Raw genomic sequence first — 27,845 nt, forward strand, 5'->3', positions numbered from 1 at the left:
GGGGCTTTGTGCTGCATAGGGGGTGGGGGAGGGGCGAGCAAAGAACATTTACTCTGTTGTTAGAGGGGCATTTGTCTTGCTGGCTGTTTGTGAGATACAACTAGGACTTCACGCCTGATGTCCCTGCTAAGAATGAGGCTGATTGTTCTAAAAGGCAAATGGACCTGGAGTCAGTCTCAGGAGGCCACTGGTGGGGGTGGGGCCAATAGGGGTAGGAACTTCCTGGTAGCAGCATGCAGGTACTTGGGTGTGGGGGGAGGACTCCCTGAGCGAAGGCCTCAGGAGTACCCGCCGCACCCGCCAGGTTCTCCAGCCCCTCGCCCTGGGTGTGGGTGCTCGTTCCGAGGTACAGTTGATCCGACTCGGATTTGGGGCCTGGGGAGGAAGTGCAGGGCCACCTGGAGTTGGGAGGTCCAGACTTCAAGCCCCGGCACCCCGGCACCCGGCAAGATGGGGTCAACACCTCCTCCTCTTGGGTCACTGCAGTGGGTTAGCACCCTGTTCACAGGGCGGGGCCCAGCCCAGGGTGAGGGGCAGGGAAGGCACACGGGGTGCCCATCTGGCACCGACATCAAGAAAACACAGCAACCGCAAAGATGGCCACCCGGAGAAGTGTTGCAGTGGAAGGCCTTGCAGACCCCACATCTCTCACTGCAGACGGGGGTGGGAGTGGGGGGGTGGCAGGGTGGGCAGTGGGAGGAACCAGGGCCTCTGGCCAGGCTGGAGGGTGAGGACATCCGGGACTAGTGACTGAGTCAGTCCTGTCAGCCATTTTTTCATCATTTAAGAAGTTTTAAATTTTGGTAAATAAAATTTACCACATTGACCATTTTATTTTAATATTCACCTGTTTTTATTGAGAATATGTTTTTATTGACTTTAGAGAGCCAGAAAGAGAGAAACGTTGATGTGAGAAACAACCCTGAGTTGCCACCCATAGACACCCTGACCTGGGATTGAACCCAAAAACCTAGCTGTGTGCCCGACCGGGGATCAAACCCACAACATTTTGGTGTACAGGACAACACCCCAACCAAGTGAGCCATCCAGCCAGGGCCCACATGAACCATTTTTAAGTGGACAGTTCAGTGGCATTAAGTAATGGGTTGGCTAAAAAGTCCATCTGGTTTTTTCAGACAGTGGCTCTAGCAGTGCTCAGTTGCCTCCGACTCCACTTGAAACAGCTGTGTTGGGCTGTGTGTTGTGACAGCTGTCATGCCAGTGTGCATTTAAAAAAACACCAAAATGGGGGAATTTTTGTGCAGCCATTTTAATAATGAAGATGGAAGGAAATAAGAAACATTTTCAGCATATTATGCTTTAGTGTTTCAAGAAAGATAAAGACGCAGCTGAAACACAAGAAAAGGTGTGTGCAGCGTCTGGAGAAGGTGCTGTGACTGATCGAATGTGTCAAGAGTTTTCGAAGCTTCGAGTTGGAGACTTCTCGCCAGACGACGCTCCACCGTCGGGTAGGCCAGTCAAAGTTGATAGTGATCAAATCAAGACATTAATTGAGAACAATCAACATTCTACCACGTGGGAGATAGCTGACATACTCAAAATATCCAAATCAATAAAGTTATCGGTGAAAATGAAAAATGTGTCTTTTATTTCACAGGAAAAAAACACACGGACTTTTTGGCCAACCCAGGACACGCACATCGTTGCGCAGCCCGCACACCCTTCCTGCCCAGGACTTTCCCATCTTCCCAAACAGAAACTCTTCCCTGCCTAGACAGTAATGCGCCTTCCCCAGGCCCTGGCGCCAGCCACCCACCTCCGGTCTCTATGGACCAGACTCCGCTAGGGACCGCATGTAAGTGGGATCACACAGTATTCGTCCTTTCGTGTCCGGCTTATTTCACTCAAGGTCCATCTATGTGGCATGTGCCAGAATTTCCTTCCATTTTGAAGTGATCTTTCTGCTTTTTTTTTTAACGTAAGTTTTTATGGAAAGTGACACAAAGAATGTCACTGTACTGTATTGTACACTGAATGTATTGTACAAAGAAGCATGCGGAGAAAAGTAGAGGCCCAAGTCCCTCTTCGCAAAGGCAGCTGCCCCCCGGGTCCCCAGGGGAGGTTAGAACCCAGTAGGAACAGGCTGGCAGCCTACACCTCCCTGCCCCATTGGGGGTCCCTCCGTCTCCTGACCCAGGGTTGTCTCCATGGTGGGGACACTGCCAATGGGCCCCCCCCCCGCTCTGCATTGTGGGTAATATCTCCTGTACAGATATGTTCCTTCATGGGGGTGTCCGCTGTAAATTCCTAGGCACAGAACTCCTGGGTCCAACAGCCCTCCTGGGGGGACCGGACCTGCCCTGGGCTGGCATCACTGCTGCCAGCTTCTCCTGCACAGGCTTCTTGAAGGGTGACAGGGTGTCCCCATCCCAGTTTTCCTGTGCTGAGGGTGTCATCGGTCATGTGTTGCCCAGAGACATGAGCCTGGGCTGAATTAGTCCCTGGTGGAGACTGCTCAGAAATGGGGAACGGCTCCTGGCTGAGACCCTTGTCCAGCGTGACTGCTCCAGGCCTCTGTCCCCTGCACCCCGGGGCTGGGGGCAGGGACCTCAGTGTCTCAGCCTCTGGCCACACTGACTGCCCGCATTGCTCAGTCACTTCCTGCGGTTGACTAGATTAGGGCTTTGTGTGCCGAGACACACCACATCTGACCCCCTCTCCCACCCTTCGTCCTTCTTCCTTGGCCCCCACTGCCCCTTTGGGGTCCTCCTGCTCCCAGGCACACGCCCCTGGCTGCCATGTCCCAGCACAGACCACCAAGGCCGAGAACCCCCAGTTCGCATCTCCCCAGGGCAGGACTTGTTGGAGGCCTCTCTCAGCCCTAGAGGGGAATTGTGTGCAGGGAAGAGGAGTGCCCTCCCCTCTGAGCCTCAGTTCCTTCGTCTGCACAGCGGGCACCCATCAGAATGCTGGAACGTGCAGGGGCCAGAGGAAGGAGGCCCCCGGGACGTGGTTCGGGTGGCCTCCTGACCTCGGCTGGCCTGGCTACCTCCCTCAAAGGCTCAGATGTGGCTGTGACCAGCCATTCCTAGGGCCCCAGGCTGAGGTGGGGCCAGGGCAGAAGCAGGAGGAGCTCCCAGAGGAGGTAGTGCCAGGCTACCCTCAGACAGTCCTTGCAAGGCCACAGGGTCAGCAGCTCTGGCTGAGACCCACACCTCCAACCCGACTCGCAAGTCCCCTTCCCCCTCTGCGTCTCCCTTTGCGCCTGCCCAGGGAGCCATGCTGGGGTACCACTGAGGCAGCGGGAAGGTGGGGCGGCCCCCACAGAGATCCTAGGGGCTTGGGTGCATATGCGAGGGTTGGGGGGCCTTCACAGGCTCTAACCTATGACCTGGAAGGCAGGACTCTAGTCTTGCCCACCAGAGAGAGACAAGAAGTGGACATGGGGGGTGGCTTCAGGAAGGGCCACGAGCTCCTGATGGGGGATGTGACCTGGAGGCCGGGCTGCCGTGAGAGCTGTGACTGGCCAGCAGGAAGTGCTCACTTGGCCCACAGAGGCTTCCTGGGCTGGTCAGGGGCTGCTGCCCCGGACTTCCTCCCCAACCTTACTGGCCCAGTACTTGGGTCCCATGAGGCACCTCTGCCAGAAAAAGTGGCCCTGGCTACCAGGCCACCTCAGGTCATCCGTGGGCCTCCCACAGGCTGGCTGGGGGCAGAAGCTGGCTTATCTCGCCGGGCCCTGTCTCCTCCTTCGCCTGCATTCAGGAAGCTGGTGTTGGGGGTCCAGCAGACAGGAAACCCAAGGCCAGTTGGCTGAAGCCCGGAGAGCCCAGAGCAGCCGGTGCCCAGCCCTGACAGCATGTGGGTGCTCCTGCTGCTGTGGCCCCTGGCACTGGGGTTCAGCCCTGAGAGTGGTACCCAGACCCCCAGTGTCTACGACGAGGATGAGAGCACAGAGAGAGGAGACAGTGAGTGACTCCAGGCACTGCCTGGGGACTTGGGGGGAAGCATCATGGATGGGCAGGAGGGGACTAGGGGCCTTCTAGCTCATCTTCAAGCCCCACAGGCTGGGGGTTTCCGGGTCATGTCTAGCTCTGTCCCACTGCCCTGGGGACTCCTAGGAGCTGGGGCCTGGACTGCAGCCCCTGGGGAGTGGGATACCATCGCAGGAGGGACCAGCTGAAGGGCAGGGGATGATGCCTGGGTTCTCAGAGCCTCCACCCCCTTCCTTCCCTCAGATGGCACGTTGGGACCTTGGACTCAGCCCCAGGTGGTGACCCTGTGCCCATCCGGTCCACGAAGCTTCCCCAGCTGGTCCTGTGCCAACAACAGTGACACTCTGGACCTTTGGGACAGCTCTCGGGCGCTGCTGCTAGGCTGGGTGCCCACAAGGCTGGTGCCCGCTCTCTACGGGCTGGCCCTGGGGGTGGGGCTGCCTGCCAACGGCCTGGCACTGTGGGTGCTGGCCACGCGGGTGCCTCGGCTGCCATCCACGGTGCTGCTCATGAACCTGGCAGCCGCTGACCTGCTGCTGGCCCTGGCCCTGCCACCCCGCATCGCCTACCATCTCCGGGGCCAGCGCTGGCCCTTTGGCGAGGCTGCCTGCCGCCTGGACACAGCCGCACTTTACGGCCACATGTACTGCTCCGTGCTGCTGCTGGCTGCCATCAGCCTGGACCGATACCTGGCCGTGGTGCACCCACTGCGCGCCCGCACCCTGCGAGGCCCATGCCTTGCCACTGGGCTTTGTGCTCTGGCCTGGCTGGCAGCGGCCACCCTGGCGCTGCCCCTGGGGCTTCAGCAGCAGACCTTCCAACTGTCACGCTCGGACCATGTACTCTGTCACGATGTGCTGCCCATGGGTGCCCAGCTCTCCTACTGGCGACCGGCCTTCATCTGCCTGGCCGTGCTCGGCTGCCTCCTGCCCCTGCTGGCCATGCTGCTCTGCTACGGGGCCGCACTGCACGCGCTGGCCGCTGGGGGCCGCCGCTACAGCCACGCACTGAGGCTGACTGCACTGGTGCTGGCCTCCGCCCTGGTCTTCTTCGCGCCCAGCAACGTGCTGCTGCTGCTGCACTACTCGGACCCAGGCCCAGAGGCCTGGGGGAACCTGTACGCAGCCTACATGCCCAGCCTGGCACTCAGCACCCTCAATAGCTGCGTGGACCCCTTTGTCTACTACTATGTGTCCACCGAATTCAGGGACAAGGTGCGGGAGGCGCTGCTTTGCTGGGTGCCGAGTTCCTCCACAACTTCCAGGGAGGGGCGCAGCCGGAGGATGGGCACCTTGTCCTCCTCACTTGTGTGACAGCCCCTCAGGTTGCAATGAAGAGGGGTTGCAGTGGGGTGAAGAGTATCTCCCCACAGATGCACGTCCACTAGGAAGCTCTCATGAGCTTGTTCAGAGACAGGGTCTGTGCAGTGGAATGAGTTAAGATGAGGTCCCACTGACGTAGGCTCGGCCCTGAACATTGTATGAATGATGTCCTTATAAGAGGACACAGGGACACAGGGAAGAAGGCCATGTGACCATGGAGTCAGAGATCATGGCCACAGCTTAGACACCAAAGGTTGCTGGCAGCCACCGGAAGCCAGGAGAGGAGCCTGGGAGAAGCCCTCCCTCAGGCCCTGCAGAAGGACCCAGAATTGAGACAATAAATTGCTGTTGTCTTAAGCCACCTGGCTTGTGGTGCTTGGTTAGAGCAACCCCAGGAAACCAAGACAGGGGTTAAATGCAGATCCCAGACCCAGCCAGCTCCCTCCTGTGTCACACTGGACCTGATGGAGAGCCCCACCCAGAAGGCTCAGGCCCTCTCACCCCCGCCCCGGTGGCCCAGGAGTGGGGACCTGGTTAGTGCCTGGTTAGTGCCCCCTCACCCCCAGCGGTTTACTGCCTTTTCTGAACTGGGTGGGAGGGTGACACTGGGTGGGGAAAGGCAGCTGCCACACCCTCTCTTTGCACCTGAGAGCAGCACTGGTTGTCAAGAGCCACCGAGGCATCACCTGTGGGGGTCAGTGAACCACCCAAGGCAGAGGGCCGTGGGGGTCATTCCCTGGACTGAGCACTGGGTCTGCGTCTCTGGTCTGGGGAAAATGAGCTGGGGCGGCCCTGGGACACATGCGCACACACACACACATGCACACACACACCCCGGGGAAGTGTAAGATCAGGGAAGTGCTCCCATGGCAGTGGCCCGGTGTGCTGATGTACTGAGGCACCGCCAACTGGGGGAGCCTGAGTGGGGGCGCTGGGACCTCTCTGTTGGGGTGCAATTTCTTACAAATGCCCAGGGATCTGATCGTCTTGGGGTGCAGGTGTGCAACCCCCTTCTCCCCACCCTGCCCTAGAAGGTTGGGCTGTTGAGGAAGGAACAGAGGCCCGGGCACCGGATGGGAACTGGGACTCTCATTTTGGGGGGCTGGCCCCCCAAGGCCAAAGCCTGCCAGTGACTCTGTGGAAACAAGCTTTTATTACACCAGCAGCCTCCAGCAATTGAAAAATGGGGTCTAGGTCAGTGACCTGTCCCTCACAGACTGCAGGGGCCAGGGCATGGGAAATGGGCTTGGGCGCCACCTCAGGCCCTGGAGGGGCTTCTGAAATAAATACCACCTGGCGTGGGAGGCGGGCAGACAGGCGGACTGGAGGATTACAAAGGAATCAGAGCACAGCTGGAAGGTCCTGGCAGAAGGCAGCTCTGAGCATGCGGCTTCCATGGGTTGTGGAGTGGGGCACCTGCCCCTGGGCTGCAGAGGGAGTGGTCCTCCAGGTGGGGTGCGGGTCCAGGGGTTCGGGGGAGAGGCCTCGACAGCAGTAAGGTCCAGGTGCATCCGCCCAAGACTAAACGTTCAGGCACCTCTGGGGCCAGACTGGGGGTGGGGGGGTGGGGGGGGACACTTCCTGCAACAGTGCGGGTGCAGGTCAGGGCGGGGCTGAGGGGCGCTCGGATACTGTGTCCTTGGTTTGTCTGGAGTCATGTCTTCTCAGAAACAGTCCTTAGGCCACGAGCTGTTTCCAGAAACATCCCTCCTCCCTGGAGCAGAATGTCCAGCTGAGGAAGCTGCTCTGGTCCACAGAAAAGGGAGGCCCGGCCCTGGGATGGAGGCTGGGGTACTTAGAGCTCCAGCTGCCGCTGGGGAGTCAGGGCCAAAGGGCTTCCAGCCACCCCCACAAAGGCCTTCCCTCCTGCAGAGGTGGGGGCTGGGCCACCAGGGGCCAATCACCCGTCAGGCAGGTCAGGTCTCTGCAGTTGGGTTTATGGGGTGCATTTGGGGGTCCACCAGCCCGCCAGGCAGTCAAGGGAGCTCTGTAGTCAGTGGCCTCCTTCCGGCAAAGGACTGGAACAGATGCAGCCAGACCAGGTCCCGCTCAGAGCGTCAGGAAGACAAGCCGCTCTGACTGCGCGGGAGAGAAGGAGGAAGTCTCTGTGGGCTGACAGGTCTTGCGGGCCGAGCGCCCTTCCCTGACCCTGCCTCCACGTGGCGCAGCCCCGGCCCATTGCGACAGCACAGCTCACCCGGGGCTGTCACCTCCGTGAAGGGCTGAGCAGCCTGTGTGGGACCACTAGCCAAATCGAAAAACCATCTGTGGACCTCAGCTTGCTGTGAAAACAGAGGAACTATTGATACATAAAACCGCAGGATGCGTCTCCACTGAGGGAGAAAGCCAGTCTCAGAAGTGGCACACTCCGCACTTCCTTTGTGGAGGGCAGGTGGGGCAGGGATGAGGGCAGCCCGAAAGGCAGCAACAGGGGTCCTGGAGGTGAGGGGCTGTCCTGTGTCTTGACTGGAGTCATGGCCACCCAAACCTACACAGGAGGAGAGCTTGCAGACTCAGACGCAGATGAGCGCATGTGAGCGTGGTGACAGGGGAATGAGGCGGGTGGACCGCATGCGTGTCAGCTTCCTGCTGTCACACTGTGTTCTGGTTCTGCAAGGTGTCAAGGGGAGGGGGAATGGAGATCCTTGTGTTATTTCTTTTTTTTAAAAAAAAAAAGATTGATTGATTGATTTTTGGAGAGAGGAAAGGAGGGGTAGAAAGAGGAGAGAAACATCCACCAGTTGCCCCTCAAGAGCCCCCAACCAGGACCTGGTCCACAACCCAGGCACAGGCCCTGACCAGGAATTGAACCAGTGATCCCTGTTTGCAGGCCGCCGGTCAATCCACTGAGCCACTCCAGCCTGGGCTGTGCTATTTCTTACAACCGTGTGTGAACCTATGATGACCTCAGATTTAAAAGTTTAACGACCCCCCCAAACAAAAACAAAAGCAGACCCCCTCAGAAGGCCCTGAAAAGAGCTGGCAGGTACGGAAGGGGGTGGCAGTGCTCGGGAGCGCGCAGCTGTGCGTAAGGCAGCTGCAGTGTGAAGCGGGGGCGAGGCTGAGACTCGGAGACACTGGACTTCAGCAGTGACACATGGCTGCTGAATCGGTACAGCACTCACCCCCGACAGACAGGGAAGTTTAAGGATGACTATTGTCATCCCCACTAAAACAAAAATAAGGCTAAAGGATACTAGCTAAATTTAAATGAAATTCTAAAAAAAATATTCAGTTAATCCAAAAGAGAGCATGAAGGGAGGAACAGATGGGACAAAAAAAAATATTCCAGCAGGAGCCTTATCAATAATTATATTAAATGCTCGTGGGCTAAACCCTCTGCCTGGTACCAGACGAGGCACCCTTGAAGCTCTGGGGCTTTGGTGGGTGCCAGTGGACAGGCATTCTTGCTGCGCTGGCCGAGTGGGTGTTAGAACCGGCCTTTGCCACTGGGATGAGGCGGCCAAGAGCTTCCTCCGGGGGGTCGGAGCTCAGAGGGCAGAGCCTGAGGCTGACAGTGCAGCCAGCCCTGGACCAGGTACGGGGCTGAGCTGACAACTCAACCTGCTGCTGTAACCTCTTGAGTTGAGTTTGCTGTAACAGACACCCAAAAGATTGGCCTGCTTGCCCTGGCCAGGTGGCTCAGACGGTTGGAGTATCTTCCTGTACACCAAAAAGCTGTGGGTTCGATTCCTGGTCAGGGCACATACTAGGTTGCAGGTTTGATCCCTGGTCGGGGAGTACATCAGGCAAACTGATCGATCTCTCTCTCTCTCTCTCTCCCCCCTTTCTCTCTTTCTCAAATAGCCTCGGGTGAGGATTAAAATACTGTTTGTCCCCCTCTGGGAAGTCTGCTCAGAAGCCCCCTCCCAGCCTCACCCCTCAGGGCTCTCCCGTGGTCTGACTACCACCGCTGGGGTGACAAAGGTCCTCTCCCTGACTCAACTCCATGCAGGCTCCTCTGGGCTCTTTTTCAACTAGGTCTCCAGCCTTGGACTGCCGTGTTCATCTTGCTACTGTCAATCGTAGCAAAAATCCTAAGTCGGTTTAGCCAGGATTCCCACCCTCCATATCTGATCATTTTCGTAGCTAATCAGGGTCCACCCCCACCCCCCATCCATTCTCCCCTGCCGCCCACCCCTGGGAGGGTGACCAATCTCCCAGCCCGCCTTCAGCAAGAATCCTGTTAGGTTGGTTTAGCCAGGCCCCTCAACCCGAAGTTTCCTCTGAGTCATTCTCCATCCACTCACCGCCCCACCCAGCTCCTTAGCTACAAATCCTCACTTCTTGTGCTCAGATTCAGGACCAATGTCTCTCCCCACCCCAAGGCTCCCTCTACCTCTCTCCATACCCACCCCCTTGAACAGAACCGGACTCCTGTGTGTCAGGAATATTTTCCTGAACAGTCGTCCCAGTGCATCTCAGGAGCAGGCCTGTCCTGGGGCCTGGTCCTCTTGGGGGGCGCTTGGCTGTACCCTGCACACACAGGCTGCTCCCTGGATGCCGCTGGGGAGATGCGACCCCCCACCTTGTCCTGGAAACCACCCCCCAAGGCTGACCCTCCACTGTCTGGGTCCCAGCTCCCCGCCTGGGTCCAGGGCTAGTGGAGGGGGCTGGGGGCAGACCAGCCCTCTCCTGTCCTCTGCCTCCTCCTCCAAGTCCATGGCCTCATGGGTGCCCAGGGTGCCCAGAATCCAGAGGGACCAGGTCATAGTTGAAATTATAGGCAGAGGCTGGTTTCGGCTGCTCTGGAAAGAAGGGAGACTTAGTAGGTCAAGGGTGCTGGAGAGGGAGGACTTGATGGGGCGGGGAGACTTAGCAAGATTGAGAAGATGGTGCAAAGGGACCCAGGAACTAAGAAACGGATACGGGGGATGACAGGAACAGAGATGCAGACTGGGGGAGAGAGGAAAGGGCCGCAAAGAACAAGGAAAGCTGTGAGGAGCGGGGAGACAGAGGGAGCCGCCTCAGCAGGGGAGGAGAGACCCAGACCCGGGAGGCAGCGGAGGGGCAGGAAACGAGGTTCAGAGTCGGGAGGAGGGAAAGGGAGAGAAGAAAACAGAAGTGGGAGGAGAGACCCGCGGCGGGGAGGTGTGGACACAAACAGGCAGGGACCAGGGGCCGGGGAAGAGAGGCCCTGCCAAGGGACACGGAAGCTGGGGCTGCTCAGCAGAGCAGTGATGGGAAGGGAAAGGGAGGGGAGGGGAGGGGACGGGAGGGGAGGGGAGGGGAGGGCGATGAAGACAGGGTGGAGGAGGTGAAGGGGAGGAGGGGAAGGAGGTGATGGAGAAGCTGGGGTGCGGAACTCCAGGGGAAGGTGGGGTCCCCGAAGCCGAGGCCAGCATGTGTGGGTCTCACGGAGAGAGAGAGGGAGGGAGGGAGGCTGACACTCGGAGAGGAGCCAGGGGGCAGGGGGGGCCGAGGGGATGGGGTGGCCCCAGCCCTGGTGGTGGTCAGGGGAGGCTTCCTGCAGGGTGAGGCCTGAGTGAACCCATGCCCAGGGGCACACACAGTGGATTCTTGCAAACACCGGCAGGCTGAGGGTCAAGGTCAAGGCAGGTGCTTGGAAAGGTTTTGGTTGCCACAGCAACCACCCACTCTGGGCTTCCAAGTTATTGCTATGGCAGCGAGCATCCTCATGGGCAGCAGCATGTGCCCCTCTGAGGACCCACTGTGGCCCAGTCCTGACGTCACCCCTGGGAAACCTAGAGGTGGGAGCTGGTGCATCGTGCGGGGGCCGCAAACAGCTGTCCCCACCGGCGGCCTGCCGCCGGGTCTGCAGCAGCCATTCGGAAACAGCCCTTTCCTTCACTCCCTTCCACCTGTGGCACAAGTGCCTAGCATTACGGTCTTTGACTGTGATGTGTGAGGCTGACACTAAGCTTCTGCTTGTGGAGGCACCTGTTTCAAAGCCATTGCTCTCGAATAAGCCTCGGCCGGCCGTGTGGCAGTTCCTGGACAAACGGCTGCACCGGGAGCCGTGCTGCCCCCACCCAGAGGTCCCCCTTCAGAAAGCTCTGGGTGACCTAGGCAGCTGACTGCTTGAGTGACCCCAGTTCTCTCTTCCTGCACCCTAATTCCCACTCTTGTATTTTAAATTCATCAATAAAAAGTGAACCTGCAAAATCCTAGACACGCCCCCGCTGGGGCACCGACAAAGCCAGAGCCCCAGGTCCACGATCTCCCTCCACCCACAGCCTGGCCATGCGGCCGGGCGTGCTGCGCCCCCGTCAGGGCCTGTGAGCAATGCACCTGTGCTTTGTCACCTGAGCCGGCGGCTGAGGTGCATCCTACAATCACAAAAAGAACCGCAGGAGCCAGGGACACCACAGCAGCAGCGCTGTCGGAGGAAATGTCTCTGTGGCAGGCAACAAGGGGTGGGGGGCCCGGGTGAGCACCCCGGTGTGTGCAGCCGATACCATCACTATCGGTGGGCTGGGACTGACACAAAATGCTGTCCCCAAGCACAGGGCAGATGGCCTTACCTGGCGCACACCTCCAGGGTCACCTGGTACTCCTGGCGATGCTGGTCGGCTGCCCGGTCATCGTCACTGGCCGAGGATGCTGGTGCAGGGTGCCGGGCTGCTCAGCCTCGGGCTCCTGGAGCCTCACGAGGAGCTGCAAGGACGGCTTGGCCACCGGGTCTGGCACACGGTAGGTGACACCAATCTGGGGGGCAAGGGAGGACGGAGTCTTAGGTGCCCAGGGGGTTGGGGGGAGGCGAGGCGGGGGCAGGTGGGGCCGGCCAGAATGATGATGACAGTGACATCAGCCATATTCCATTTAGGCTTCAGAGGGCAAATGCTGTTTAGATAGATCACCCAGGTCTGCCCACCTCCAGGACCCTCTCTCCTACCCCCTGTGCTGTCTGGGCTCCCATGTCAGAGATGGGAGGGCTGAGGCCGAGGACTTGCTCTGGCTCACCTGGGTCCCCAAGCGCTTGCTGCCAGAGCCCATGAGGCCATCCCACCCCAGCCCAGAGCTCAGCTAAACCTTAGGACTCAGTGACAGAGGGACCACAGGCAGGGCCAGGCTGAAGCCAGTCCAGCGGATCTTCCTGGAGGGACCCCACACCCAAGAGGACACGTGGTCATCTCCACTGGACCCCGCCGTGAGCCGGGTGGGCTGCCTACGGGGTGCTGACAGTCTGTCCCAGGGTCTCTTGAACACACCTATCCACCCCGCATGCTGAGCTCAGATCCTGCCCCTCCCTCTCCCACCCCTCCCGGGTCCCAGGTCCCAGGGTCCCAGTTGCTACCGTGAGTGCCCGCTCTCCCTGCAGCCTCACCTGGAGCAGGCAGCAGCCTTCACCCGTGGCACTCACAAACAGCCCCGTGGGGAGGCTGGGGATCTGGGGAGGGAAGACGCCGTGATCCCCCCGCAGACACACATGGGTGGGCGAGTGGCAGCCCCCCACCCCCGGGCCTGGAAACACTCAGCACTGCGGTCTACAGAAGCTTCTGGTCGGCCCCGTGCAGCTCAAAGGTCTCCTGGTCATCCAAGTTGGTGGAGGCCAGTGAGATGGTCAGGTTGATGCCGCCAGTGTAGGACAAGATGGCATATTCTGCCAAGGCCTGCAGAGCCACGCATGTATCCTGGGGACGGAAGGGGAGGCTGCCCTCAGTGCCAGGACTGGGTCAGCCAGCAGTCCCATGTCCCAAGAGGTCTGGCCCCAATCAGGGACAACATGGACACCGCTGGAGGCTGTAGACCCACACACAGGGGACAGGGAGACGATCTGGTGCAGGCACCCATGGAGCCAGGACCCTGGGCAGCGGGTCAGCACCCTGGAGGCAGGGGCTGTGTCCCTGGTCCCAGAGCCAAGTGCATTTGTCTCTTGGGCCTCCCCTTGGACTCCATGTCGCCAGAGGCTACAAGCAAGGAGCCTCCCTGGAACTTGGAGCACCAGCGGCTTCCTGGCCAGCTCTGGGCCCTAAGCCTGGACAGTAGTAACCCTGCCTCTTCCCGAGCCCTTCCTGCTGACCCTGCCCAGCTCACTTGAGTGGAGGAGAAGCCCCCCGAGTGTGTTCTGCTGCTGGGACAGCCACCTCACCACGGGCAGGGCAGTGGCCATGTCGCTCAGGAAGGTGAGGTCAGCAGGGCATAAGCTGTCATTTCCACCTCCGCTGAGACAACTGCGACGGAAGGGGCGGCTGAGGCCCTTTGGACACCAGGACCCGAACCCAGTGCCCAGTGGGGCGGGGCTGGCAGCACCTGCCTGTGGGACCCACCACTGAAGCTCGGGAAGGTGTCCTTGATCCTGTCCAGGGGACCTTCCAGGCTCCAGCAAGTGACACCATCTGCAAGGCCCAGACAGGTGAGGGGCCACACCTCCATGTTCAGCCTGACATCCCACGGCATGTGGTCTCAAGAAGAGCCCCCAAGACTGGGCCCCAGTGAGAGGAGGGTGCCAGGTGGAGATGGCTGAGATAGGAAGGGCCTCGGGACTCTCTCAGATTTGCAACGAGGGGACAGCCCAGCCCTTCCTGTGCCCCTGACAATACTCATCAATGGCTTCCCGCCTGGCTAAGTCCTGATGTGTCCCCAGGTGTCCCCACTCAGCACCCTTGAAGACTGCCCACTTGCAAAGGCTCATATGAGCTGTAAAAGGCCCCCAAACCCAGAGAGACCAGGCGCCCTATTCCCCATCCTGAGCATTTAGTCCCAAATAGACACCATCATCCACTTGGTTGGTTTCAGAGTTTTGCTTGCTGACTTTTTTCCTTAAGCAGTGAAAACAACTTTTCAGGCGATGTCTTAAGCAGAAAAGCCTGAACGGAAGCTCAGCCCCAGTGCAGCTGCTGGGACTATGGGGGCAAGTGGGACTTGAGTGGGGAGAGGGGAGGGGGCTCACTTTGGGGGCATTCAGTGAAGCCGCAGCTCAGCGAGCGGGGCCCCCTCAGCACAGGGGGCAGTCATTCTGTGGCTGGGAGACTCACACCCTGAAGACAGGAAGTCTTCCTGAAGCAGGCACCCTCCCCCGCCTCCCAGCACCCTGCCAGGAGCGGTTTAAGGAAGCCTGGGGACCCTGTGCTGGGGATCCTTGGTGTGGGGGTCAGGGTGCCCTATTTAGAGGGGAAGAAAGTGGTGCTCAGGCTAAACCACACCTCCAAATGAAGCTTCTAGGAGATGTGATAATGAACGAGTAACGTAATAAACAAAAGAGATGAGCAAAAGATGCCTCCTTACTCCACACGTGTGTTCGTGAACTATTTCCTGAGCCCCCCACGGTGGCCTCTGGGGTAGCAGGCGGGGGACTCCTACTCTGTGTGAAGGCCAGGCTGCGGAGCTTCCGCAGGGCTGCAGGGGCCTCGGGGGCTGTGGGGCTGCGGAGAAGGGTCAGCGTGCAGGCAGTCGGGGCGCTGACCTGGGGATCCGAGGCCCCCGCTACGCTGGACTCCAGGCAGTGCTGCGCTCTGGCCACGGTGTCCTCTCCCCCACTGGGGCAGCGGAAAGTGGGGCCCTGGGAGGCCACCCCGCCCCAGCGCCCCCTGCAGGCTCCCCCAACCCCAGGCCAGAGGAGCGCACTGGACGGCTCACAGCCCCTCGCTCTGCACCCTTCTGCGGCTCCCATCGCCTGAAGCTGCAGTTTTCAAAACCCCACCCCCACCGTCTTTCACATTGGCGCCAGCTTTTTCCAAATGAAGTTGGAGCACAGCAGACCAGCCCAGAGGGGCTCTGGGAAAACAGGTGGGGCCCAGGCCACCCCACTTCCACTCCCAACATCAACCCGTCACCAAACTGGCATATAAGACCCACTGCTCAGGCTTTTCTCATCCTCGAGGCCTCAAGTCAAGTGTCGCCCCCTCCAGAAAGTCCACCAATCCTGAGCACACTCGCCCCCACCCCAGAGTGTGCTGCCAGAGGGCAGAAACCCAGCCCATCGTCCAGGGGTGGACTAGGTCCAGGGGTGGCCTAGGTCCAGGGAAACTGCCCGATAATAACGATGACGTGGGGAAATGAGCTATGAGAAGCACGAACTAATCCAGCACACGAGCAGAGCACTGGTGTTCCTGGGGCACCAGCGGAGCCGAAGGCTAAGGTGACTCTGCCCTCTAATGTCATGGAGATCACAGGGTACGGGCTCTCCGGAGGCTTCCCATCTCTAGACCTGGAGCTGCTGTGAAGGTGTGTGGTCAAAATGTGCCATGCACCCCCAGGGCATATGCCAGGGGTGGTGCAGCGGGCCCCAGGCCCACGCAGGCCTGTAAGGGAAGACCCTCGCTCCTTCCTCCAGCCTGATCTCCCAGGTCCCCCATGCTCACCTGAGGCCACATCCGTTTCCAGAATGGAAATGCAGCCACAATGTAGGCTGTCGGTGGGACTGTGCCGTGGATCCCACCCTGCAGAAGGGTTCTTGGGCTTCACCCCGAGCCAGAAGGAACAGCCCCCACGGCACGGCCCCGGGCAGCACCAGGAGCAGGCAGGGCAGGGCCAAGGCACCAAAAGGAGGCCTGTGCCTGTGGCCAGCGCCTGGGCCCCCAGGTGGCCTGCAGGTGGCACCCGAAGAAGAACAGGGCCTTCACCAGGGATGTTGCTGCGTCCCAGGTCACTTGCTGAAGGACACAACCACCCAGGTGGGCTGTCTCCCCAGAAGCCACACACACCTTCTTGGTCAGACGACGTTTGCCACGGTGCCCGACACACCGGATGCCCTTGGGAACAGAGATCTTCACATATGCCTGCAGAGGGTGGCGTGTGCTCACGGAATCTGTGCGTTCCCCCAGCACATCCCACCACCCACTTGCCACCATCGGCCCTGCCGGCCCTCTCCAAAAGCCATGCCCTCCTGGGAAGGCCCCCTTACCAGTTCCAATGAGAATGAATGCTCACCACTGTCGTGACAGGAATCTCCTCCCTCCCTCAGCTCCCCACATCCCACGGCCCTGCTCCTGGGGACCAACTCCACACCTACCCTGGGGCATCAGATGACGCACCATCCCCCTGTGGTCCCCTAGAGCACATCCGCTGACCCTTCTCCCACCGCTGAGATCTACAGCTTCATAATGAGCTCTGTGTGTGCATACGTGTGTGTGCACACGTGTCTCTGTGTGTGTTTATAACCCTGATCCTTCAGTGTTGAGACCTTCAGGTCACAAATTCCCACCACTCCCTTTCCAGATGTCCTCATTTTTCAGAAAAAGCCAGAAATCTGTTTTGGGGCAGGGAGGGGAATCTCTTGGTTTCCACAGTGTCCCTCATTTGGGGCTGCAGCTCCTATCCTCTGTCCTCTGAGTGAAAGGAACCAGAGGCCTTGGGGGTCCCTGTGCACCTGCGCAGGGCCAGCAGAAGGAGGACAGCGTATTCCCAGGGCCCTGCTGGCCCTGGTGAGGCTGAGCCCGTGGCCAGGACTCTGGGCCACCCTGCAGAGAGTGGCAGACTTGCTCCTGGCTGGACAGCAGAGCCTGTGCACACTCACCTCTCTGCCCAGCCTCAGTTTACAATCCTTGCCCCTCAGAGTAGCCCTTGACCATGGGGCCTCTTCTCCCTTCCCTTCCTTTCACGCACCAGCTGATGTGGGGTTCAAAGGTGACAAAGGTCAGGGAGGAAAGATGCCTTTGGTCTCCCCAAGCTGCACAAAGGCACAGCCCCCCCAAGCACCCCTTCTCCGTTGTGCCCCTTCCCGATCTTGGTCCTCACAGGTCCCTCCACCTCGCCTACCCCCCACCCTGTCACCAGGTTCTGAGATCGCCACACACACCCGCCCCCACCCCACCTCCAAGGTCAGTCTCCTCCAGGGGAGCTGTTATGGGTTGAACTGTGTCCCCCCAAAAGATATGTTGAAGGCCTGACACCCACTGCTTGCAAATGTGACCTTATTTGGAAACAGGGTTCTCAAGTTACAATGAGGTCTTACCAGTGGACCCTAATCCAATAGGGCAGGCAGCCTTCCTTATAAGAGAAAATGTGGACACACACATTCACAGCGGGGTGGTGGCCACGTGAAGACAGAGGCACAGAGGGCAGCGGCGCAGCTGCAGGCAGAAGGAACACCAGGGTCACGTCGGCCCCCAGAAGCCAGGCAGCCACGGGACTCTCCCCTCAGAGCCTCCAGAAAGAGCCAACTCTGCCCACGCCTGACCTTGGACTCGGGCCTCCGGAGCTGTGACAGAATAAATTTCTGTCGTTTAAAGCCGCCCAGTTTGTGCCACTTTGTCACAGCCGCTATGAGAAACTGGCCCAGAGGCCTTTTCCATTTCCTCCAGCGGGGCTGCAGCCCCCACTGCACACCCGACAGGCGCTAGAAGAGTGATGTTCTGTGACGCGTGGAAATGACATGAAATCCAAATGTCAGCGTCCAGAAATAAAGGCGTGCGGGCTCGAAGCCTCGCCCGAGCACATGCGTGTTGACTGACAGCTCTGCTGCCCCGACAGCCTCAGGGAGCCCAGCAGCTGCAGCCGAGACTGCTGGCCTGCAGGGACGGAAATGTTTGTTCCCTGGCCCTTCACAGAGAAGCTGTGCTGCCCCCTGCGCCCAGCCATACATGGGGTCCTGCAGGCCAGGAGTCCCATCTGTCACCCCCAACCCTCCAGGCACACATGCCCACCCCAGCCCCACCCGAGCTCGGAGGGCTGGTGAATTGGAAGTTGACCCCAGCCTGCCTCTGCATCCTCAATAACACAGAGGCCACCCCGCACCGTCCCCCAGCCTGCTTCCCCAAAATCAAAGACGCTGTCCCCACAGCCACCCAGGATGACCCCATATCCCTCACCTCCCCAGTATCACAGATGCTCACCCCACGGCCCCCTCCTACTCCTGCCTCCCTGACAGCAAAGATGCTAGCCCCCACCTACCCCCCCAGGGTGAGCCCATCCCCCCAGCTGCTGACTTCATGGGTGCCACCCCTGCATCAGGAAAGGCTGCGTGGGGTGCGGGCCCAGTACCTCGGCACAGGCACCCACATAGTTGTAGATGCCGAGTGGGACCTGGACCTGTTCCCCACGGCCCACGTGGTGGGGCAGCATGAAGTCCACAAAGAAGGGTTTGAAGGTCTTCAGCAGGGAGGGCTTGGCGATGCCCAGGCCCCACGCAGAGGGCAGACCCCCAGCCTCGCCCACCCAGCTGGTGAGGGAGTCAGGGATCTGGACGCTGAACGTCTCCTTGCCAGATGGGTCACTGCAGGAAAGCAGGCAACCAGGGGCCCTTCTCCGGGGCCAGGCGGCAGCAGCTAGGTGGGAACCGATGACTGTGACCACGTGACCTCCGGGCCCAGGAAGGTGCCCCTGCAGCCTCGAAATAAGCATTTAAAGCACCAAGGAGCATGTGACAGCAAAAAGCCAACCCTGTGCCTTGACTTGCTGTCGTCAGAACTACAAGTGGCTCTCAGGGTGATGGCGGACACAAGCCCCCAAATGTGGGCTCAGAGACGCAAACTTTCCCAGTGCGTGCCCCGCCCAGTTTAGGGGAGAAAGGTGCTGGGTCGAGGGGTTCGGTTGCTCAGGGCATGCTCATGAACCCCAGAAAGGCGTGTTCACGTCCCGACCCCTGCAAATGTGACCTTATTTGGAACCCGGTCTTCGCAGACTTGACAAGTTAAAATGAGGTCACGCTGGAGTAGGATGGGTGCTGATCCAAAGACAGGTGTCCTGATAGGAGGGAAGCTCTGATTCGGGGGGAAAGGCCACGTGAAGACAAGGCAGACACACAGCGGAAGGCCATGGGGAGGCAGAGGCAGGGACCGGGGTGATGCAGCCACAAGCCTAGGGTGCCGGGAGCCTCCAGAAGCTGGAAGAGACAACAGAGCAACCTCCAGGGGGGAGCTCAGTCTTGCCGACACCTGGGTCCGGGCTTCTGGCCTCCAGAATCTCGAGAGAATAAGTTTCTGTTGCTTCAAGTCCCCTGTCTGTGGTCGTTTGGCATGTCAGGGCCAGGAAACTGACAGAGTAACTCCCACAAAAAGGAAAGAAGGAGCATAAAGGACATAGAACGTCTTAGCAGGATTCTTAAATTGACTGCGTGAAACAACACCACTTTGGACAAACATAAAATATGTAATTCCAGTGAACTTTTCTCCGTTCACTCTCTCTGACACGGCTCAGCTCTGGGAATGTGGGACTGGCTGCAGGTCGGACGGCACTGCCCAGGAGACAGGCCAGACCACCCCACCTCGCCCCCCGCACCCGCCAAGGGCACAGCGGTCACTGGGATTGCCCTGGTGACAAACTCTGTTGTCTCCTTTGCATTTCCAGGATGTCCTCTTGAGATCCGTCTTAGCATTTGGTGCAAAAGTGCTCATTGGAAAATAAAACCTACAACCCGAAGAGCAGCCCAAGAATTGGAGCAGGAATCTGGCCTGGCTGGGAGCCAGGCTGCCTGTGGCTCCTCACCTGCTGCCCACCCCACCTCCACCCACTTCCAGGAGCCTGACCTGGTGGGCTTCACTGGGCGGCCAGACATGCCAGGCTACCGCACACAGGGACCCACCTGCGCCACAACACCTGTGGTATCTACCGTCCCCTCAGTAAGGGTCACCAGCTGCCACCCCCTCCACAGCTCAAGCTCAGCTGCTTCCCATGTGGCAGAACTTTCAGGGCTTTGCATAGCCACAGGCAACAGAGCAGGAGGCAATACCCCAAATATCAAGTCTCAAATCCCTCTGTGGCTCTCCACACACCTCCCCACCACAGCCCATGCAGCCTTCACACACCCACCCACACCTTCTTCACGGCCCCTCCCAGCTCACTCTAACTGTGTGGAAACCCTCCAGCCTCTCCCACCCCCCAGCTCTCACCCTGGCTGGTCCTGCCACCTGCATACCCTTCCCTGTCCTATCTGTCCACCCTGTCGGACTCAGCTCGGGCTCCACTGGCCTGGGAGCCTGTCAGCTGCTCTGAAGGGTTCCTCTTCTGCTGCTCGAGCCCTGTGCCCAGCCAGCCACGAGAACACCGGCACTATGGACAAATAAGCCTCTTAGGGCATAAATCGTGAACTCTGTGAGTGAGGGGACCCTGCCCACCTTGTTCAAGACACCATTCCTGGCACCAAAAACATCGCCAGGCGCCCAGAAAGCAGCTACATTTGAATGGTCATGGACAGACAGCAAGCCTTCAAGCTGGAGTCCCAGAGCTAAACACAATCATCTGGATCTGTTCGGACCAGGAGTTAAGCCTTCGCAGCGCGGGGGCACACACATCTGTGAGAACAGACGGAGGAGGCCCCAGCGGGGTGCTCGGTTCTATGTGGAGCACATGCCATGTGCCTTGTGGCACCTCGTGCCCAGAAGGGGGACGTGGTTTGGGAGTGGGCCCACCGGGTGGCCGGGGGTCTGAACTTTCACACCTCACTGGTTCTCTGGGGCAGGCCAGCACGACCTTCTACTAGTGCCATTGGTGTTCCCACACTGAGCACTGAAAGAAAACAGCCAGCTGCATTGGGCAGGAATTTGGCAGGGCTCTGCGGCTTCGAGGAGGACTCAGAGCAGGAGGTCTGCGCAAAGGAACTGCTGAGAAAGCAGCCAGGTTTCGGGCAGCAGTCCGAGTCCCCTGAGGAGCGACGGGGAGGGAGGTGCGGTTGAGTTCATGTTCCAGGGACTCCATCGGTTTAATTAGCTCGTTATGCAAACAGAGCGGATCAAGTTACCCCAAGAGGGAGTCATAAAGGGCACAAAGCCCTTGCACTTTGTTTTATCCCAGCTTCAGCAGCATTCAGGGCTGACTTCATGGCTTTGGGTTTTATGTGTTAGAAAAAGATGCTCAACGTCCTACCCAGATGTGGGCATCAGATCTGCAGGCAAATCCACTGGCAACAGCCTGGACCCACGAGAGCGCCCCTGAGCCAGCCCACGAGGACGGCGGAGGAAGGAGGCTTACTGTGCCTGACGTTCAGACGGCACCAAATCCACGTTTCTGGGAACAAGGTCCTTTTCCTCTTCTCTGCTCTGTGAAAAACATTTTTAAAGTGATTAAAGTTGCATGGACATAACTTAATTCTGTCACCTGGAAGGTTAACATTCTACTTAATTAGGATATATAGTGTTAATTCACTTGTCAGTTAACATCCTATTCCATTAGGATATAAAATATCAATTCTTTGGCCCTACCCCATGCGACCTAGTTGGTTGGGTGACACCCCGCAAACCAAAAAGGTCGCCCGTCTGCTTCCAAGTCCGGGCACCATCCCGGGTTGAGGGCTCGGCCCCCCCAGGATGCACACAGGTGGCAGCCAGCTGATGCTTCTCTCTTATATCGTGTTTCTGCCCCTTCTTTCTCCCTCCCTTCCCCTCTCTCTAAAATTAAAAATTAAAAAATTTTAAAATTTAAAATAAAATATTAATTCTTTTATCTGAAAGGGTTAGCCTTCTGCTTGGTTAGAACTTAACATGCTAATTCTTTCACTTGGCAGGGCTAACACTCTACGATTAGGACCGAAGGGGAGGCGTCAAAGGCTTGGCAGAGCCACCTTGAAATGGAGCCTCTGATGCTGCGCTGAGAAGACAAAGACTGCAGGGACTACCCCGCCCTCCCCTTAGCTAGTTTCCCTCCCTGGGTTTGCCGTGGTTTTCTGCAGCGCCTCACGGAGGCCTTGACCACCCCACCCCACCCCATGGCATAAAGAGCGCCTTTCATTCTTGGTCCAGCTCGGAAGCCTCACAGCCCCCCTTCCCTGGGGGCTGTCCTTTCACTTAAAAACAGTAAGTCTGACTCGAAATTTAGCGAAACCTCTCAAAATTAAAAATGGTCACATTCTTTCAACTTGTAACACCTGTCCTAGAAACGCACCCTGGAAAGGCCCACAGACACCTGTGCGAAGGACAAGCAGATGGAGTAGTTCACGGCAGCCCGGTGAGAATCAGCAATCAGCTGAAATCTCCGTCAGCAGGGGGCTGGTCAATCGCATGACAGTGCATTCACACAGTGGAACATGATACGTCAGTGCAGACGAGTGAGGTGAGCATGCACCTTACTGTACTGACACGTATATCGGTATATGTATATGTGTGTACACATATATGTACATGTACACATACACAGTATATATGTAATTCCATGAGGTAAGCATAGGTACTAATGTGGAATATCAGCAAGACATTGTTGACTTTTAAAAGATACAAAACAGTCCTGGCTAGTGTGGCTCAGTGGATTAAGTGCCAGTGTGCAAATCGAAAGGTTGCAGGTTCAATTCCCAGTCAGGGCACGTGCCTGGGTTGTGGGCCAGGTTCTTAGTAGGGGTGTGCAAGAGCCAACCAAACAGTGATGTTTCTCACCCTCTCTTTCTTTCTCCCTCCCTTCCCCTCTCTCTCTAAAAATAAATAAATAAAATAAAATAATAAAAGACACAAAACAGTATTATAATCTTCTCCCATTTATGTCTTTTAAAAATTCTTATACAAGCCCCCAAAATTTCTAGCAAGATACCTAAGAAATTATTGACGACAGTTGCCGCCAAGAATGGAATGGAGGCTCTGGAGGTGGGAGGCTTGTTTCATGATGTAACCTTTTATGCTGTTTGAAAAAAATGTCACCATGTGCATTTAGGTTAAGGAAAACATCTTGTCCTCGGGATAAGAATGTTATCCAGTTACAAAACGGCACGGACACCTGCTTTTTAAAGGCATTTCTTGTGCCTTTCTGCACTGGGATTTAGTCACCTCTATAGTTTTGGGGTTCTGTACTCACTACAGGCCAAGCCCCCAGGGCCCTGGGGCAGTGGCTGACTGGTGGAAGTTGAGGGGCCAGAATCCCACCCCCCTCATCCAGCCACACCTAGAAACGCCTCTGTGTGTGTCCAAACTACCGTAGGAGGAGCCTGGTCTGCCCATGACCCTATTTGGAATTCAGAAACTAAGACCCTTGTGGGCCTGCCTTACTCCTGCTAAATGTGTGAGCCAGGTACCCAGGAACTACTGCAGAGGGGGCTGGGGGAGCAGGAAGACCCTCAGTCTGGGCAGAGACAGCTTGAAAGATAGAGGGCTTTCATGGACAGGCCCATCCGGGAAGAAGGTCCTCTGGTCCACTTCTGGTTCAAAACAAAGGCTGAGTCACCTGGGGCCCCTCCTCAGGCTTCTGGAGAGACACAGATCCTGTGGCATTGCTGACTACACTGACCCTATTCCCGGCCCCCTTGGTTCTGCTCCCTCTCTCAGGAGTGGGTGGGAAAGAGGACATCCAGGCTTGCATCCCCTGCCCTGGCTCATGCTCCCTTAAATCCAGAGAGAGTTGGGGGAATAAAGTCTTCAGACCATCCTTCCCCTGCCCAGGCTGGAGGGCTGAGACCTGTGGTGGAGGAACTAGTGGCAGAAGCAGAGGAATGAAGGGGGCGGGAGGAAAAAGAGGTGGGCAGCTGGTGAGCAGAAGGGAGGGGACAAAGGGGAAAACAGGAGAGAGGAGAAAACATCACCTATGAAACAAAGGTTTCCGTGACTCCAGGGACAAAGCCACAAATCTGAGGGGGAGATGTGAACCCTTCTCTCTTAGTAATTGGTAAGTGAGCAAACAAACAAACAAACAAACAAAAAATGAGTAAGGATATGAAGGTTCTGGGTATCACCATCAGGAGCCTTGACTGAAAGTATGTATAGAAAGCCCCATACCCAATGATGGGGGTTTAGATATTCAAAGAGACACGAGCACTTACTCACTGGCAACATAGTCTCCAAAATAAAAATCAGACAATGAATATCATACAGACCATGCTTGTTGGATATGAAGTACATTTGAAACAAACTGATGAAACACATAAACAATCATTTGAAAATTTAAAACACTTCTGGACAAGTCACAGCTCAGAAAGGGAATATTCTGAGCTATAATGAAAACACTTCAAGCACAACTCAGGTGCGGCCAAAGCAGTGCTCTGAGAGAAATTCATAGCTTTCAAAAGGCTTAACCATTTAGAGTCAAAATAAAAAAAGACTGAAAAGTAATTATTTGGTGTCCAACTTGAGAAGGAAGAGAATTAGAGGGGAAAGAAGAGAAAAAAAGAGAACCAGGCCCTGGCTGGACTGGCTCAGTGGATTGAGTGCCAGCCTGTGAACTAAAGGGTCACTGGTTCAACTCCCAGTCAGGGCACATGCCTGGATTACAGACCAGGTCGCCAGTAGGGGGCGTGCAAGAGGCAACCACACATTGATGTTTCTCTCCCTCTCTTTCTCCCTCCCTCCCTTCCCCTCTCTCCAAAAAATAAATAAAATCTTAAAAAAAAAAAAGAAAGAAAAAGAACTTCAAAAAAAGAGAGAACCAGGAGGAAAATGAAAGGGTAATAGAATCTAAGCAGAAGTTCTGGAAGCCAAAGGATCAAGCCCCAGCTTCTGCCATGATCCTTCTGTCCCTAGGCAGTTCTGCTTCCCCAATGGACTTTACTCTGCACCCACAGCCCGTGCACTGGAGGGGGCCAAGAACTGGGCATGATGGGGCTGAATACTCAGTGCCCCAGCCCACTAAGTCAGGGGTGAGTTTGTTCCCAGGACATTGGGTGATGTCTGAGACATTTTTCTTGTCACAATGGAGAAATTGGCACCTGATAGGTGGAGGACATGGATGCTACTCGAACTCTGCAGTGCATGGGACAGCCCCCCGCAGGGAATGATCTGGCCCCAGCCTTAGACATCAACAGGGTGCAGTTAGAAAATCTTGCTCAAGGCGGCAGCAATTACCTGGGAGGTTGCCCGGAAGATGCTGCAGCCCCCAGGCTCCCTGTGTGGGGCTGGAAGGCAGGGACAGCCTCATCGGTGTATAGGCTGCCATCCTGCCATTGGTTCAGGCTCACTGCACCAGTCCTCACCACCAGTCCTGTTTCCTAGGCAACAGACAATACAGACTCACGGTGAGGAAGCGATGCGATGTCCCCAGCAGTCCTTCTCACCCTGGGGCCACTGGGCCAGCATTGCTGCTGCGTCACGGCCTTGCTCTGTGAATTTGGCAACACGGACTGCGGCGGTCGTGGCAGCGCCCAGTGACCGTCTGGGGCAGAGCAGAGGGAAGGCCAATACATTCGTGGCTCAGACACAAAAGGCCTCATGTTGTATGGTTCCATTTACATAACATGTCCAGAACAGACAAAGCCATAGAGACAGGAAGCAGATTGGCAGTGGCCGGGGGGCCGGGGGAGGGGAAATGCTCATGGAGATGGGGGAGGAGAAGGAGGTGGGGACATCTCCCCCTTCTGGGGGAGATGGAGATGTTTTGGAAGTGGACTGAAGTGGTGGTCACCCAACATTGTGAATGTACCAAATGCCACTGAGTTGTTCATTTTAAAATGAGTTACTTGCCTGTTGTGTGAATTTCACCTTGACTTTTAAAAAATCAGTTGCTGCTGTACCTGACCCAGACCAACGGCCCCCAACTGGGGGCTGCAGTCACTACTGTTAGAGTCATCGCATCACTCTGCTAACTGCTGGGAGCAGCTGGACTGAGGGGAAGCCCCATCAGGGACCAGCTGACTCTGCTCTGTGAACAGGAATTTAAACCTGGTTACTTTGACTCAGAAACGGCACCTCTGGATTCCAAGAGCTGGCGAGCCCCAGGGGTTCAAAGCGTGGGGCACTCAGCAAACACGTAACTGCAATGTCATTTGTTCCAATATAGACATAGACAGATGTGTGATAAATATATTTTAGCTAATACAGCAAAACAAGCCATTTGTTCAAATATACTCTATGTTCTATATATGTGACATTTAAGCTAATACAGCAAAATGTTAATGGTGAGATCTAGGTAGTAGGTATACAGGTGTTTATAAATTTGTTCAACTTTTCCATATGTATGAAGTACTGCATAGTATAAACAAGGGGGAAAGCGGATGTGTTTTAAACTATTTTAAAACTGGAACAAAGAGTACCCTCAGATGGGACGTGCATGCAGGTGGAGACCACGGCCTGCTTCCGTGGGCTCCCAGCAGGACCTGGGCTGACACTCGTGCACGCTGCCACTGCCAGCACCGCCCCCACCCTTGTAGCCAGGAAGGAGGAGGACAGACAGACAGGAGCTACAAATGTCATTGCAAGTGAAGCTGCCACCTGAGACCACAGCCACCTGCTCCCCATGTGAAGGGTTTCCTTTCAGCAAAGCACCTGGACATCATTGCTCCCTACCAAGTTCAGGCTGTCCATTCACGCTGATGACATTCTACTCTCATCTGCTTTGTACATCCGGAGGGTCCACTCAAGAGCTTTCACTGGGGAGAATCGCAAACAATTTCTGCAACAATAAAAGCTTAGAAGCTTCCACCCCCACCCACCTCTGTATCCCCAAGACTCTTTGTTTCAAAATGAGAGGAGCATGGCAGTGGGTGGTGGGTTCCCTATAGGAGACTGTTCTGCATGGTGTGGGCCCAGACAGGACCCAGGCCCACGGGTAGGTTCTCCCGTGAGAAATCAGGCCTGCGTTGTACCTAGGCCGCTTTGAGACTTGCTTTTGCTAAAATTCCCTCACCCTGAATTGAGGCAGCAAACATTTACTGCATATCTTTAACGTAACTTCCTAAAATCTATGCTAAACCTTCCAAGGATGAGTGTAACCAGTTCAACCACTTTTCCCTTTGCATTTGCCAATATCCTTCTTTTTTGATATAATTAGCAATGTTCTCTCCTTTATTTTCTGTAAAAGGTAACCACCTAAAGCTAGCCTGTGCATAGTAAATGAGGACCATCATGTAATGTGCCCAGAAAAGAATAAAAGCTTGTCAAGGCAAGGGTCTGGGCGCTCTCCCCTTGAGAGAGTGGCCACGCCGTCCCTTTTCCTCCACAGGACTTGGTAGTCCGTTTGAATTTCTCGTGCCTCATCCTCAATGTGGCAGACCCCACAAGCTGGGGTCCACATCAGCTCCCAGAACACCTCTCCTTGCAATAAAGGTGAACCCGGAGTCCTTGGTGACGCCCCAGGGCTACTGGAAGACGAAGGAATGCCAGTGTCGTCAGGAGGTCAGCCCAGCCCACCAGAAGGGTCCGTCTTCCCGCAATACCCTGAAGGGTGTTCTAGTCAGCCCAGACTGGCTCTCACGGTCCGGTGTGCTCCTGCCGCAACCTCCCTCCACATGTGGCACCGGGACACAGCCTCAGGAGACGGGCACCGGTGGCACCAATAACACAAACAGAGCCACTTTCCCACGGAGCTGGCGCTGCCCTCCCAGAGGACCTGCCCTGCACGCCCCATGCCTCAGACCTTCGGCTAAAACCGGGCAAAATAACCTCTCGGCTGCGTCTGAAGCAACCTGATGCCTCAAAGACCTGTTTGCAAAGACAAGAAGGCAGTTATTATGACTACTGGACCGATGGCTGCTTGGCTGAAAAAAGTGTTAAACTGTTTAGAACTGACATCACTGTGTTATATCATCTGCACCAACAGAGACGCCTTCCTGCTACTGATGTAACTGCTCCCCTCCCTTTCTCATGGAAATCCCTTGCCTTTGTCTCCCAATCAGACAATATTCAGGCTTCTACCTAATCAATGCATCCCAAATAGCTATTTTTATTGATCCCGAATAAATGCTTGTTGCTTCTCACTTTGAAAGGCCTTTATTTTTAGGTTAGCAGTGGCATTAGCCCACTTTACAGATGTGCAGACTAGGGCAGGAGAGGTGGAACCCAGACAAGGTCACGTTGCAAAGGTCTTCTGAGTTTGACTCCAAGAT

The 27,845-nt window shown here is 56.8% G+C and overlaps 2 protein-coding genes across 2 annotated transcripts in view; one reads left to right on the top strand and one right to left on the bottom strand.

Annotated features, from left to right (window-relative positions):
* Positions 1-2,089: 2,089 nt before the first annotated feature.
* F2RL3 (F2R like thrombin or trypsin receptor 3) lies at positions 2,090-5,635 on the top strand. Its single transcript, XM_028521910.2, has 2 exons — positions 2,090-3,929; positions 4,200-5,635. Exons 1-2 carry the CDS (start codon positions 3,821-3,823, stop codon positions 5,267-5,269), a joined length of 1,179 nt encoding a protein of 392 aa, XP_028377711.1. The 5' UTR covers positions 2,090-3,820; the 3' UTR covers positions 5,270-5,635.
* Positions 5,636-9,915: 4,280 nt separating this feature from the next.
* CPAMD8 (C3 and PZP like alpha-2-macroglobulin domain containing 8) overlaps positions 9,916-27,845 on the bottom strand; it is a gene marked incomplete at its 3' end in the record, with an annotated part of 44,116 nt that continues 26,186 nt past the window's right edge. Inside the window, 17 exon segments of the mRNA XM_036034491.1 lie at positions 9,916-9,961; positions 9,963-10,049; positions 11,764-11,857; positions 11,860-11,947; positions 12,567-12,629; positions 12,712-12,873; positions 13,277-13,297; positions 13,299-13,369; positions 13,372-13,431; positions 13,510-13,578; positions 14,543-14,741; positions 15,722-15,862; positions 15,865-15,960; positions 18,164-18,395; positions 21,094-21,156; positions 24,871-25,013; positions 27,060-27,209. Coding sequence (XP_035890384.1) covers positions 9,916-9,961; positions 9,963-10,049; positions 11,764-11,857; positions 11,860-11,947; positions 12,567-12,629; positions 12,712-12,873; positions 13,277-13,297; positions 13,299-13,369; positions 13,372-13,431; positions 13,510-13,578; positions 14,543-14,741; positions 15,722-15,862; positions 15,865-15,960; positions 18,164-18,395; positions 21,094-21,156; positions 24,871-25,013; positions 27,060-27,209 — 1,785 coding nt within the window.

This window comes from Phyllostomus discolor, chromosome 8, assembly GCF_004126475.2.
Source record: "Phyllostomus discolor isolate MPI-MPIP mPhyDis1 chromosome 8, mPhyDis1.pri.v3, whole genome shotgun sequence".
In the NCBI taxonomy this organism is placed as follows: domain Eukaryota; kingdom Metazoa; phylum Chordata; class Mammalia; order Chiroptera; family Phyllostomidae; genus Phyllostomus; species Phyllostomus discolor.

Bases quoted from the DNA above. Each gene is read 5' to 3' on its own strand.
- F2RL3 (XM_028521910.2), top strand. From the start codon at position 3,821: ATGTGGGTGCTCCTGCTGCTGTGGCCCCTGGCACTGGGGTTCAGCCCT. The intron at 3,930-4,199 runs GTGAGTGACTCC...TCCTTCCCTCAG, and splicing joins GAGCACAGAGAGAGGAGACA to ATGGCACGTTGGGACCTTGG.